Genomic DNA, 15,900 nt, shown 5'->3' on the forward strand with positions numbered 1-15,900 from the left:
TGGTGTTTGAGTATTGTTGAGGATGTTGTATATGATTATGGTGTTTGAGTATCATTGAGGGTGTTGTAAATGATGTTTGAGTATCATTGAGGATGTTGTAAATGATGTTGTAAATGATGTTTGAGTATCATTGAGGATGTTGTAAATGATGTTTGAGTATCATTGAGGATGTTGTAAATGATGTTTGAGTATCGTTGAGGATGTTGTAAATGATGTTTGAGTATCATTGAGGATGTTGTAAATGATGTTTGAGTATCGTTGAGGATGTTGTAAATGATGTTTGAGTATCGTTGAGGATGTTGTAAATGATGTTTGAGTATCATTGAGGATGTTGTAAATGATGTTTGAGTATCGTTGAGGATGTTGTAAATGATGTTTGAGTATCGTTAAGGATGTTGTAAATGATGTTTGAGTATCATTGAGGGTGTTGTAAAGGATGGTGGTGTTTGTGTTTCATTGAGGATGTTGTAAATGATGATGTTTGAGTATCCTTGAGGGTGTTGTAAATGATGATGATGTTTGAGTATTATTAATGCTATTGTAGATCTGCTGACAACGATGCATAAGAAAGACTAATTAACAGAAAACTGTCTACAGTGGTATGGTTTTCATCCACATCAAATATCTATAGAACATCAATTGTTTGGTGTTAATTGTGCTGTTCTAGTATAACCATTTATAAACATTGCTTCACGCCTCATAGGAGTTAATTTAGTTATTGATTCAGAAGGAGGAACTACATACATACTCTGTCAGGCATTTTGACATGTTATGTAACCAATGGAATGATGAAGTAGCCTGTGTTTACTGGAGTACCAGAGAAACAGGACCACTTAATATAGGGTGGACCTTTCATTGTAGTTTCTCTTTAGGTGTATGTTGTACAAACAAACACCTACAGGTGCAACAAAAACACTTTAGGTATTTAGTGCTGGTATATTCTGTTATGTTTCAAGCTGTTGATGTTTGTTCAGTTCTTTCCAGTTATGAAACAAAATTTTTGATGGTTTGTACTGTTTGAATGTCTGAATATTTTTTGGTGTGTTTTAATGTGTATAACTGTTCAGTGTGGTTCAGTACAGAGCATCTCACTTTTATACCATTACAAACACATATTGACACCTTTATATCCCTACCATATCAATCAATACTGCAGGCGTTAGATCAACACTGTTACCAGCCCCTTACTCTACTAGCACTCTAAGGAAACAGATATGCACCAGTAATATATTGGCTTTCAGGACGTTACATCATTATTCCACCTGAGTGATATTGAGGAGAACAAATCACATGGTAAATTAATCCCCAACAAAACCCCTCCTAGCGGTCAACCATCGCACTGCAAATAGGTCAAGTTAGGAGTCAATAAGTGAACTGAATGTTTGTTGTTGTTTTGATGGTTTTTTTTTTTTACTTACACGTTAGGGCTTCCCACATGTCATCACTTCGATCCTGTTTAGTTACGTCCACGAAAAGAAACACGAGACACCAGAATATAGGCATTAAATCCATTAGGTGCCGGGGAAACAGACAAGTAGGATTTCCATACATTGAGTAGGCAGCTCACTAGCAAACAACATCAAAATATATAATCAACTTTTACATATAAAATAACTGCCAAACGTGGCAGCCTTTTAACTGCGGCTACTCAGTAGATACCTACATACAGACAGGTAAAATATCAACTGATATGCAATATTTTTCTCACAGAGAGTTTTTACTACACACACTGTGACTGGCAGTGACTGACTAGGCCATGTGCTATCCTTGTTTAATAATAGGACACATTCAAACGTGTGTATGTCAGCAACCAATCAGAAGCCAACATTCTCTGCTCTGTACTGATAGCCCAGCTGAGACCTCTCCCACACTAATCAATTATACCAGTCCTCTCAGTATCACCAGAGTTACCTCCCCTATTTACTATAAAATACATATCTGGAATCAATTTAAGTGTAATCTATTTCAGCAAAACTAAATGAGAAATATCAGTATTTAAATGACTTTTCCTAAGTTTCAAAACACTGAACAATTATCAGTAGTAGCTACATAGAAACCAAATGGCTTTTAAGAGAAGCAAGATGAATACATACTTATACGAATGAAAGAGGGTGAGGCTACTCTGATGTTTAAAGGGTAGGGAGGGTACACTGATATTTTAGGGGGTAGGGAGTGAGGCTACTCTGATGTTTAAAGGGTAGGGAGGGTACACTGATATTTTAGGGGGTAGGGAGTGAGGCTACACTGATGTTTAAAGGGTAGGGAGGGTACACTGATATTTTAGGGGGTAAGGAGTGAGGCTACACTGATGTTTAAAGGGTAGGGAGGGTACACTGATATTTTAGGGGGTAGGGAGTGAGGCTACACTGATGTTTAAAGGGTAGGGAGGGTACACTGATATTTTAGGGGGTAGGGAGTGAGGCTACACTGATGTTTAAAGGGTAGGGAGGGTACACTGATATTTTAGGGGGTAGGGAGTGAGGCTACACTGATGATTAAAGGGTAGGGAGGGTACACTGATATTTTAGGGGGTAGGGAGTGAGGCTACTCTGATGTTTAAAGGGTAGGGAGGGTACACTGATATTTAAGGGGGTAGGGAGTGAGGCTACTCTGATGTTTAAAGAGTAGGGAGGGTACACTGATATTTTAGGGGGTAGGGAGTGAGGCTACACTGATGTTTAAAGGGTAGGGAGGGTACACTGATATTTTAGGGGGTAGGGAGTGAGGCTACTCTGATGTTTAAAGGGTAGGGAGGGTACACTGATATTTTAGGGGGTAGGGAGTGAGGCTACACTGATGTTTAAAGGGTAGGGAGGGTACACTGATATTTTAGGGGGTAGGGAGTGAGGCTACACTGATGTTTAAAGGGTAGGGAGGGTACACTGATATTTTAGGGGGTAGGGAGTGAGGCTACACTGATGTTTAAAGGGTAGGGAGGGTACACTGATATTTTAGGGGGTAGGGAGTGAGGCTACACTGATGTTTAAAAGGTAGGGAGGGTACACTGATATTTTAGGGGGTAGGGAGTGAGGCTACACTGATGTTTAAAGGGTAGGGAGGGTACACTGATATTTTAGGGGGTAGGGAGTGAGGCTACACTGATGTTTAAAGGGTAGGGAGGGTACACTGATATTTTAGGGGGTAGGGAGTGAGGCTACACTGATGTTTAAAGGGACATGAAGTGGGACAACACAGATATTTCAGAGGGTAGGGTGGGTACACTATGTACACTACATACATATGTAGGGGGTAGGGAGTAAGGCTACACTGATATTAGAAGGAGTAAGGTTACACTGATATGAAGGGGGTAGGGAGGGTACACTTATATTTTAAGAGGCAGAATTAATTTCAGTTGGTAAAGAGTTAAGCTAAACTGATATTTAACAGGTTGGGAAGGAGTCTACACTGGTATTTAACAGGTTGGGAAGGAGTCTACACTGGTATTTAACAGGTTGGGAAGGAGTCTACACTGGTATTTAACAGGTTGGGAGGGAGTCTACACTGGTATTTAACAGGTTGGGAGGGAGTCTACACTGATATTTTAGGGGTGAATGAGGGAGTCTACACTGGTATTTAACAGGTAGGGAGGGAGTCTACACTGGTATTTAACAGGTAGGGAGGGAGTCTACACTGGTATTTAACAGGTAGGGAGGGAGTCTACACTGGTATTTAACAGGTTGGGAGGGAGTCTACACTGATATTTTAGGGGTGAATGGGGGAGTCTACACTGGTATTTAACAGGTAGGGAGGGAGTCTACACTGGTATTTAACAGGTAGGGAGGGAGTCTACACTGGTATTTAACAGGTAGGGAGGGAGTCTACACTGGTATTTAACAGGTAGGGAGGGAGTTTACTCTGGTATTTAACAGGTTGGGAGGGAGTCTACACTGATATTTTAGGGGTGAATGAGGGAGTCTACACTGGTATTTAACAGGTAGGGAGGGAGTCTACACTGGTACTGAACAGGTTGGGAGGGAGTCTACACTGATATTTTAGGGGTGAATGAGGGAGTCTACACTGGTATTGAACGGGTTGGGAGGGAGTCTACACTGGTATTTAACAGGTAGGGAGGGAGTCTACACTGGTATTGAACAGGTAGGGAGGGAGTCTACACTGCTATTTTAGGGGTTAATTAGTGAAGCTACACTGGTATTGAAGGGTAAGTGGAGGGAGACTAGATTTACGTTGAAGGACAAGACTCATGCTTAAATATATAAGGAGGACCAGACTGATATTAAAGAAAAGTACACTGTTGATCAAATACCTAATGTTTCAAAACATTATGATACAGTGTAACAAGGTCATTGATTTGTGTCAGATTCCTAAAGTAGCTATATCTCCCTTGATCTGTGGAGGACTCACAAAATAGATGAATCTCCCTTGATCTTTGAGGGACTCTTGAAGTAGCTGTGTTCCCCTTGATTTGTAAGGAACTCCTAAAGTACATGTTTCTGCCTTGACCTGTGATGAACTCCTGAATAAGATGTATTTCTCTTCATCTGTGAGGGACTCCTGTAGAAGCTGTGCTCCATTTGGTTTCACAAAGACCACTGGACTAGCAGTATCTCTCTAAGAGAGGCCCTTTAGGTGTATAATTACTTTCTATATGTCTGTTTCTATTGTTTCTTCTTCAAGTGTGTTTATATTTTGACAAATTTTATATCAGTTTTCCCTCACTGTTTAGATATCCAACTACTCCTTTTTAAAAAATGAAAAACAAAATAGATGAAGTATTCTTTGTGTACATAAAATGACTGTTTTATTACAGTTGAGCTTCAAAAATTGTAGGTTTAATTTTTTTTAAACTGCTCAACAGAATGGCGTTGCCAGTGACAACCATGTTGAAGACGTTACATTAGGGTACTAATCGTGTTGTTGTCACAGCTAGAGACAGGGTTTTGTAGCTGTGGGTTGTACAATATTCATGAAGATGTGGTACCTACCAGTACACTATGACACACAGTCGGTCCACGTCAACATCTATTGTCAACACTACTGATGCGTCAACTTCACCCAAGGCGCTGGTTTTAGATATGCTTCATTTATATTTTCATGTTTTATTTACGACAACAAAATTCAATGGTGATATTTTCCTTCATGTTCTTTGATCAGTTTAAATGGAAATAATTGAAATATGCTGCAGCACTACAGAAGTGAAGCCATAGTTCCCAGAAGACGATTGTCTTCATAGACCACTCAGAATGGAAATGTGTCTTTATATCCTGCCTAGAATGGGAATGTATCTTGTCCTCCCCAAAGTATGTCTATGTCTTATGTCCCACCCAGAATGAGAATGTGTCTTTAAATCTCACTCAGATTGGGAATATGTCTTATGTCCCATCCAGAATGGGAATGTGTCTTCATGTCCCACTCAGAATAGGAATGTGTCTTATGTCCTAATCAGAGCAGGAATGTGTCTTAATGTCCCACTCAGATTGGGAATGTGTCTTCATGTCCCACTCAGAATAGGAATGTGTCTTATGTCCTACCCAGAGCAGGAAGATGTCTTTATGTCCCACTCAGATTGGGAATGTGTCTTATGTCCGACTCAGAATAGGAATGTGTCTTATGTCCTACCCAGATTGGGAATGACTCTTTGTGTCCCACTTAGAATGGGAATGTGTCTTATGTCCTAACCAGAGCAGGAATGTGTCTTAATGTCCCACTCAGATTGGGAATGACTCTTTGTGTCCCACTCAGATTGGGAATGTGTCTTCATGTCCCACTCAGAATAGGAATGTGTCTTATGTCCTACCCAGAGCAGGAAGATGTCTTTATGTCCCACTCAGATTGGGAATGTGTCTTATGTCCCACTCAGAATAGTAATGTGTCTTATGTCCTACCCAGAGCAGGAATGTGTCTTAATGTCCCACTCAGATTGGGAATGACTCTTTGTGTCCCACTTAGAATGGGAATGTGTCTTATGTCCTAACCAGAGCAGGAATGTGTCTTTATGTCCCACACAGATTGGGAATGACTCTTTGTGTCCCACTTAGAATGGGAATGTGTCTTATGTCCTAACCAGAGCAGGAATGTGTCTTTGTGTCCCACACAGATTGGGAATGACTCTTTGTGTCCCACTTAGAATAGTAATGTGTCTTATGTCCTAACCAGAGCAGGAATGTGTCTTTATGTCCCACACAGATTGGGAATGACTCTTTGTGTCCCACTTAGAATGGGAATGTGTCTTATGTCCTAACCAGAGCAGGAATGTGTCTTTATGTCCCACTCAGATTGGGATTGTGTCTTCATGTCCCACTTAGAATGGGAATGTGTCTTATGTCCTAACCAGAGCAGGAATGTGTCTTTATGTCCCACACAGATTGGGAATGACTCTTTGTGTCCCACTTAGATTGGGAATGTGTCTTATGTCCTAACCAGAGCAGGAATGTGTCTTTATGTCCCACACAGATTGGGATTGTGTCTTCATGTCCCACTTAGAATGGGAATGTGTCTTATGTCCTAACCAGAGCAGGAATGTGTCTTTATGTCCCACACAGATTGGGAATGACTCTTTGTGTCCCACTTAGATTGGGAATGTGTCTTATGTCCTACCCAGAGCAGGAATGTGTCTTTATGTCCCACACAGATTGGAATGTGTCTTATGTCCCACTTAGAATGGGAATGTGTCTTATGTCCTAACCAGAGCAGGAATGTGTCTTTATGTCCCACACAGATTGGAATGTGTCTTATGTCCCACTTAGAATGGGAATGTGTCTTATGTCCTAACCAGAGCAGGAATGTGTCTTTATGTCCCACACAGATTGGAATGTGTCTTATGTCCCACTTAGAATGGGAATGTGTCTTATGTCCTAACCAGAGCAGGAATGTGTCTTTATGTCCCACACAGATTGGAATGTGTCTTATGTCCCACTTAGAATGGGAATGTGTCTTATGTCCTAACCAGAGCAGGAATGTGTCTTTATGTCCCACACAGATTGGAATGGGTCTTCCTCATGATTAAATGTCTACAAATTTTTTAAGCTTTCTTTTAAAGGACTGCAGCTCCATAATAGGTTTATTTTGTACAATACAAGTACCACTCCATGCAGCTGGGTGGGGAAAGAAAAACATTTCACTTAATCATGTCACTGTCTAAATTTTGATTTTAAACTTTCAACAATTTAACAACGTAGAAATGCTATATTCTGAACTGAGTATTAATACTTACGTAAGGATCTGAAGTGAAATCAGAATACTAGTAAAAGATTTTATCGTGAATGGAAATCAATATTTTAATCCTTAGCAAAATCAGAGTAAGACTTTTGTTAAACAGCATAGTCATAAGAGCAGCCATTAGATTGAGCAAAGATAAAGCGGGGAAACTAGAAATCTGTTCATTGATGATCAAGATCATACAAAAGTTTAACAAGAGCAAATATCAAAAAAATTCTCATTTTGTTTTGTTTTGTTTTTTTGGATTTTTTTTCAATTTTAATTTAGATAACAGAAAGATTCCATAAAAATAAACACAATAGTGTGTGTTTTCATGCTGAAATGATTATTGAAAGGCTATTAATGCCACTTTCAATTAATATTGGACAGTTCATTCTGAGACCTTTGTCACAGTTGTGTAGGAGTTTCATCACATGAAACACGAGATGCATATCTTTGAAGCAAATGAAAACTTGTATAAAAATGTTGGTAATAAGCTTGTACTATGGAACTGATTACATTATAGATTATCAATCCACCTTTTTCTCAGCCTTGACTCATGCTGTGCTGTGTACTTTTAATTTTAGTCTGTCCAATCTGCATTTACCAAATTTCCTCCACATGTCACTGCTAATTAATTAAGGAATCCAATTTACCTAGACAGATATATCAACTGATGTAGAGTAATATGATATTTTGAGAACGTTCAAGGTCAGTGGTGTACCATGTTGTTTACTCATAGCCAACAACAACCCAAATCTGGGATACAGTTTGCTGTCAATGAAAGCCCGCAACAACCCAAATCTGGGATGTGCTGGCTGTGTTACTGACAGCCCACAACAACCCAAATCTGGGATACAGTTTGCTGTCAATGAAAGCCTGCAACAACCAAAGTCTGGGATACAGTTTGCTGTGTTACTGACAGCGCGCAACAACCCAAATCTGTGATGTACTGGCTGTGTTACTGACAGCCCACAACAACCCAAATCTGTGAAAACAACCCAAGTCTGTGATGTACTTGCTGTGTTACTGACAGCCCACAACAACCCAAATCTATGATGTACTTGCTGTGTTACTGACAGCCAACAACCACAGTCTGTGATGTACTTGCTGTGTTACTGACAGCCCACAACAACCCAAATCTATGATGTACTTGCTGTGTTACTGACAGCCCACAACAACCCAAGTCTGTGATGTACTTGCTGTGTTACTGACAGCCCACAACAACCCAATTCTGTGATGTACTGGCTGTGTTACTGACAGCCCACAACAATCCAAATCTATGATGTACTTGCTGTGTTACTGACAGCCCACAACAACCCAAGTCTGTGATGTACTGGCTGTGTTACTGACAGCCCACAACAACCCAATTCTGTGATGTACTGGCTGTGTTACTGACAGCCCGCAACAACCCAAGTCTGTGATGTATTTGCTGTGTTACTGACAGCCCACCATAACCCAATTCTGTGATGTACTGGCTGTGTTACTGACAGCCCACAACAACCCAAGTCTATGATGTACTGGCTGTGTTACTGACAGCCCACAACAACCCAATTCTGTGATGTACTTGCTGTGTTACTGACAGCCCACAACAACCCAATTCTGTGATGTACTGGCTGTGTTACTGACAGCCCACAACAACCCAAGTCTATGATGTACTGGCTGTGTTACTGACAGCCCACAACAACCCAATTCTGTGATGTATTTGCTGTGTTACTGACAGCCCACAACAACCCAAGTCTATGATGTACTGGCTGTGTTACTGACAGCCCACAACAACCCAATTCTGTGATATACCCTGTTGGTTTACACACAGCCTGCTACAACCCAGGATTATGATATACCCTGTTGATTGACAAATAGACGAAAACAGCCCAGGTCTGTGATGTACCCTGCTGTTTTACTGACAGCTCACTCCAACCCAGGTCTGTGATATACCCTATTGTTTTACTGACAGCCAGCTACAACCTAGGTCTGTGATGTACCCTGTTGTTTTACTGACAGCTCACTACAACCTAGGTCTGTGATATACCCTGTTGTTTTACTGACAGCCAGCTACAACCTAGGTCTGTGATATACCCTGTTGTTTTACTGACAGCTCACTACAACCTAGGTCTATGATATACCCTGTTGTTTTACTGACAGCTCACTACAACCCAGGTCTGTGATATACCCTGTTGTTTTACTGACAGCCAGCTACAACCTAGGTCTGTGATATACCCTGTTGTTTTACTGACAGCTCACTACAACTCAGGTCTGTGATATACCCTGTTGTTTTACTGACAGCTCACTACAACCCAGGTCTGTGATATACCCTGTTGTTTTACTGACAACCAGCTACAACCCAGGTCTGTGATATACCCTGTTGTTTAACTGACAGCCAGCTACAACCTAGGTCTGTGATATACCCTGTTGTTTTACTGACAGCTCACTACAACCCAGGTCAATTATATACCCTGCTGTTTTACTGACAGCTCACTACAACCCAGGTCTGTGATATACCCTTTTGTTTTACTGACAGCTCACTACAACCCAGGACTGTGATATACCCTGTTGTTTTACTGACAGCCAGCTACAACCTAGGTCAATTATATACCCTTGTTTTACTGACAGCTTACTACAACCCAGGTCTGTGATATACCCTGCTATTTAATGACACATTGGATGTTACCATGTAGTTTCAGCGATTCAGATTCTGTGTCTAGTGACATACTCTTGCCCAGTAATCTTATAGCTGTTAATTAACACCAGCAAGTCATTGTGTAACAGGACTTTTAACCAATCAAAACCAAGGCATGACAATGTCCAGATATACAAATGTGATGAATTGTCAATCTGTAGTGTCATCAGATGGTCAAGTGGTCTAAAGGACAGAATGAGAACTCACTGTTCTGTGATACAATAGACCATCATATGTGATTCTGACAGTATATAATGACCATTCAAAATCACTTCAGCTTATCAATCACCACCAAAATTAAGTAATCAAATTCCAATTTCCTATATATACTCAACAGATCCAGAGTTCTATTCACTGAGAAGATCTGACCACAATGGTTTACTGTAAATGTTTGGCCACAATAGCTGCCATCTTGTACAGCTGTGACACTGTGGTTATAGGGGCTATAATCTAACTGACACTCACTAGTGTTGTCACCAGAACTTAATCTACAGTTACGTTCTCAACTTTATCTCAGACATATAGAGAATAAGGTGTTATTACATGTATATAGAAAATGAAGGTATATATCAGATCTATATAAAATCAAAGTATATCCTAGATTTATAGAAAAACAAGGTGTATATCAGATATATAGAAAATGAGCTTTATATGTGTCTGGTTCATTGAAGAATTTTTTAATGAGCCTAAGATATCATTTTTATAAACTTTGTACATTGTAAATGAAAACTTTGTGAAGTGAACTGAAATGGAAAAATTTTTTAAAGATTTTATTGTTCAAATGTTCAAAAATATTTCCAGGTATTGCAAAAATGGTAGGCATATGTCTCTCACAAAGTCTCTTTGGCTCCTTATTTTCAAAATTTTGTTATAGCACAAATTTATTTATAAGATTATTTTTACAATTTTAACGGCTTGTCAACACATGAAAGGTCATCAGGGCCATCAACTGGTGAAAGACGCAGCCATCCAAAAGGAAATAACATCAAACAAACTAAAAGACAAAAGACAAGTGCTGAAAATCTTAAATGGTCATATTATCACAAAAGATGAAAATGGTAAATTAATTTAATATAGATGATGATATTCTTTCATGTTCATCTTATGACATCCACAATAGGTTGTATTTATTGATTTATTTTCATTTTAAAAACTCTTGTGATTCAGTACATGGATTGGAATACCAGTATACCAAAAGCAAAACTTATATGTACAAAATTTTATTGTACCACCAGAAATTCTTCCACTTGTAAAAATGGTAAATTTTAGGAAATATTTCACACAGAAAAAAAAATGCCTTTTTATAAATTTTGTGAAAATACATCTTTATACCTTTGGAGGATAGGAGAGAAAGACAATTTTATATCATTGTTTCTTTTTGGGAAGTTGTAGGAATAGTTATGATGTGTATTGAGTGAAGCATGTTTTGTCAACAGTATATACAGAATCTAGATGATGTTGTTTGTTTATTTGTCACTATGAAGCAGGCAGATAAGATCTCAGGATATGTTTACGTAGATCTCATGAATTATTCAGTAAAAAATATGTAAATTTTGTTAATCAAGCGTGGATGTTTTAATGTCAGTTTGTTGTTATAGGTTTCATATTATGATGATTTAACACAAGACTGCCTATTTATGGATTTGTATTACAATAGCAATGAAACACAATTTAACAGTAAGCTGTGTGTTTAGATATGATACAATTTTTTTCTAAGTAAGCTCTGTGTTAAAATGTAATTCTGATGTAGATCAATAATTATCAAAATAACACTTTCTGGTGACAAGAAGGACAGAGTTACTTCCCTTATAAAAACTCAGTTTGGCTAACACATGTACATATTTTAATCAATTTATCCTTTAATGATACCTCTTTTACATGAATAAATTAGGTTTAAACATGAAAATTATATAACAAGATATATTATTACATTGTATATACATCTTAACTAAAAGATCCTACTGAATTCTAATCATTAAGCAGTTGTCTCCCTGTATCCTGTCATTTTAAAGAATTGTCTTAGAATGCTTTAGTGATAAAACAGTTATCTCCCTTCCGTGCACACTGCTTAAGTCATTAAACATTTTTTTTAAACTGTTTATGGGAATTTCCGACTGAGTGAATAGGTCCCAGTATTCATTTCAAGTGATGTTGATTTGTTGATACACATATTACTTGTTGCTATTTTATGATTGATATGTACTTTTCAGATACAGGTACAATAATTGTCCTGTATATCATAGTCATTGATGAAGCTGAAATTGTTTGTCAACATCTTAGACAATGTGTCAACATCTCAGTCCACGGTAAATAAGTACATTGTCTTACACTCTGTTTCTGGATGTTATATATTTCAGCACCATTTAAAAATTATATTTTTTTTGACAAATTTGACATCGTCTGTCCATCTCGTCGAAACAAGGGGAACAATAAACAGCATCACATTTCTTTGTCTGACATATGTGGAATGTTAACAAACCATCACTCTCCCGGTCACAGTTCAAACAGATGGTTTTTGCAGGCTTACAATCACAGAGACTGGCAAGGAATGGAAAAGTGTAGTAACACCAAGATCCAAAGGTCATCCTTTCTGAAACATCCTTTTCCTTCTTCCTTGAGGTCAAAAGATGGGCAAGCCAACCTATTATCGTTCTTCTTTTGATGCGAATCTTGGAGTGAAGATATTGTATTCTGTCAAACTCCACTTCAGGATAGAAATGTGCTGCAACTTTCCTTCTTATACGTAGACCATAGGCCTGCATAAACATAAACACAAATGCCATAAGATACAAGAACACAATCAGGTAGATGTTTCTTGTGTCTGGTGCATTTGGGTGCGGTAAACATACAGTCATGTTGAAGTCAATGTTGTAGTTGTAGTCAATGGCAACAGCAGATGACAGCTGTCGTAGAACCATTGCCATAATGCTATTCCCTTCAACATTCAACATGATCGTACTTGTACCAGACACATTGATGTTGATATTGCCATAGGTTTCAATAAGAACCAGGATGTAGTAGAGAGCATAGTCAATTAGGAAAATCATCGTAGCTATCCCAAGACTTCTAACAATCACAGTAAATCCTTTCTGACATGTTTGAAGCTCTGCTGGTGCCATTAGAATGGAGTTTGTTACAATGTATTTTCGTTTCTCTCTAGATTCCAGTGGAAGAATGTGCTCTTTTCCTGATTTCTTGCGTTTAGCATCATATCTTACAAACTCTTTAGTGATGTAGATATTGTCGTAGGATTCCTTCGCTCTCCATTTACTGAGGTATAAGAATGACCTCAGAAGCAGGAAAATCAGTGAACATGCCAGCACCTGGCCAATGATTTTAGCATAATAAAGCACAACAGTGGTTTTTGATGAAATGTCTGCTTTGACATTATTTATGATCTGTTCACCTGTCTGGGATGAGTTGATATCTCCACTGATATCGAAGGTTGTGTTGAGGCCAAACACAAAAAAGTTAGTTATTCGATCCAGAAGATTCTTCACCTCTTGCACTGAATCATTTGCAAGATTTGCAAACGTATCAAGAACACCACATACTGGGCCAGCTATGTTCAGAGCACCACAAAGTCCACTTATATCCAATACAACACAGACATTCTCCAAGAGTCCTCGCCTACAATGTTAAATATCATCAACTCATTTCATTAAATCAATTGTTTGCAATTAAATATACCAAGCCCCTGTTCATCTAATATCTAGTCAGTCCTTCTACTGTAGCTATCAAATCTGTATGTATTTAGAAAATGTTCTATGATTTGTTTGAACATTATTTTCTCTATGTTAGGTAGAAAATAATTATTTTGAAATATATAAAGACTGAGCAAATATAAAGAAATATCAGATTATTATCACTTCCCACAACTTAAGCTTATATGGCCAATATCAGGTTGGTCTAATAAAGTGACTTAGCGACACTCAAATATGTGTACAAATAAATTATGCATTATGTAGTAGCATTCATAAAAACTCAGTATTCATCAAATTTAGCATTCACCAAATTTATTATTCACGAGAATTCAGTACACATGAGAAACATCTAGATGTCATATATTTTAATGGATGCTCTTTTGATAGGTTCAGTTTTTTTTTATTTTACAAAAATCTTGAATCAAAAAAAATATTTTTTCTCTTGGAAGTCAATAAACAGACTTCTGCATTGCCTATGAACTTGATTTCCAATGATTTTTTTTCATGATTTTATTCAGTCCTCATAATAATTAAAGAATTGAACCATGTAGATAAAACATTGAACCATTCTAGTTCACATCAGGAACAGTTATAATCAGTTTTGAAGACCAACTTAACTTTTTTTAAGTAATCACAAATTTCCTATATTGATAGATGCCATAGTAATGCAAAACATACCTTGATCGATTGACAAGACCTCCAATGCATTGACGTGTGAGATTTTTAGAGTTGGCATTTTCACAAGATTGTTCTACTTGTGACTGGAGAAGCTGCATTAGTTTTGTATTACTAGGTAACATCGTTTCAGGCTGAAGAAGCTGCATTAGTTTTGCATTACTAGGTAACATCCCTTCAGACTGGAAAATTTGCATTAGTTTTCCTTTCCTAGATAATATCTGTTTGGATGATTTGTCATGAGCAGCTCGTTTTCTACGTTTCCCAATTCCTAGAGACTTGCCCAAGTCCTCAATACCATTCACTATATCATCTGTGGGGTCTATAGAATTGAAGAAGTCCTCACAAGATGTCTTGGCTGAATTGATGGCAGATACACAGGTAGAGTGGGCTCCTGTTATAAAGGACTTGCATTGCTGAAAAAAGTGATAAGTTAGGTTTACAGTTTAGACAAACCAATAATGAAACAAGAGGGAAGTTTCAGAAAAATGGATAGTTAAATAAGATACCCTTCCAGATAAATAGATAGATTAAAGGAACCACACTTACCTTCCAGATAAATGAATGAAAATAAATTAACCAGACTCATCTTCCAGACTAATTGATTATAATGAACAAACCAGAAATCCTCTTCTAGATCAATAGATAAGATAGAAGAAGGAAAGAAACAGGCTCTCCTAGATAAATGGATAAAACAAAGAAACCTAATATTTGGGATCAGAAGAAATAAGATTCTTATCCTTACATTTAGGTAATGGAACTAAAAATGAAAATTCTACAAAAATTTTATGATTAAAACTGATGACCTTTTACATCAAGTGAACTAAGCAACAGGTTTACTCAGTGGTAAGTGTACTTACCACAGAAAGTTCTTGTAGTTTATCAAATGCTTTCTGTGCTGCGGACTGGAACTGTTCGATTGTATTGATAATAGGATCTATAACTGTCAAGAATGAATCTGCAAGATCTTTGACAGCTTGAAATGAATCGTTGATCCTCTGTGCAATCTTGATTAAAGGCTCTACTAGTTGATGTTTCAGAGCTTTGGTTTGATTTGCTATGAGTTCTGTCGTACAGGCCATACTGCCAGAAACTTCCTGAGCATTGGATGAAATGTTTAATACCGGTCCAGTCAAAAGAATGGCAAAAATGAATGCTAGAATAGCTGCGCGTCCTCGTCCTGTCACCAGGGTGGGAAGCATGAGAAGGACTAGACAACGGAATGTTGCTGACAAAGCAAGGAAGAAAGAAAAGACCAATGTGATACCAAGAGCTATCCAGCCTGCTATATCAAGGTCATAACTGAAGCTGAATGCTAGAAGGACAAACACTATCCCTCCGGATATGAGTCCACCAAGAATGCCAAGGAGGACTGTCTTCATATGGGTCTTGGCAGAACAGTTGGCAATACAGCTATACAAACTCACTCTGAGGTCTCGTGGAGGTTTCTTTTTTTTCATTTTCTTCTCTTTCACTTTCTTTTCTTTGACTGGTTTCACTTTTTTCTCTTTTTTCGGCTTCTTGTCAGCCTTGGCTTTTTCATCACTGACAAGAGTTTTAGTGTCTTTGTCAGTCTCCAGTGGGATATCTAGAACAGGATCTTCTTGTGTTGGAAGGTTAGGTGGTTGATGGCCAGTAAGAGGGATAGGAATTGGGGCACTTATAACTGGTTTGTTTGGATCCTGT

General features: G+C 38.2%; 2 protein-coding genes across 2 annotated transcripts in view; one reads left to right on the top strand and one right to left on the bottom strand.

Annotated features, from left to right (window-relative positions):
* LOC132548456 (uncharacterized) overlaps window positions 1-1,551 on the bottom strand; it is a 143,540-nt gene extending 141,989 nt beyond the window's left edge. Inside the window, exon 1 of the mRNA XM_060212323.1 lies at window positions 1,419-1,551. Coding sequence (XP_060068306.1) covers window positions 1,419-1,551 — 133 coding nt within the window. The remainder of the gene's footprint in view (window positions 1-1,418) is intronic.
* The window catches only part of LOC132548352 (cysteine--tRNA ligase, cytoplasmic-like), a 194,891-nt gene that overhangs the window by 154,624 nt on the left and 24,367 nt on the right, over window positions 1-15,900 (top strand). The window lies entirely within an intron of this gene.

This window comes from Ylistrum balloti, unplaced genomic scaffold, assembly GCF_031769215.1.
Source record: "Ylistrum balloti isolate Yb309-2 unplaced genomic scaffold, AGI_CSIRO_Ybal_v1 Utg370010, whole genome shotgun sequence".
NCBI classification, from domain to species: Eukaryota; Metazoa; Mollusca; class Bivalvia; order Pectinida; family Pectinidae; genus Ylistrum; species Ylistrum balloti.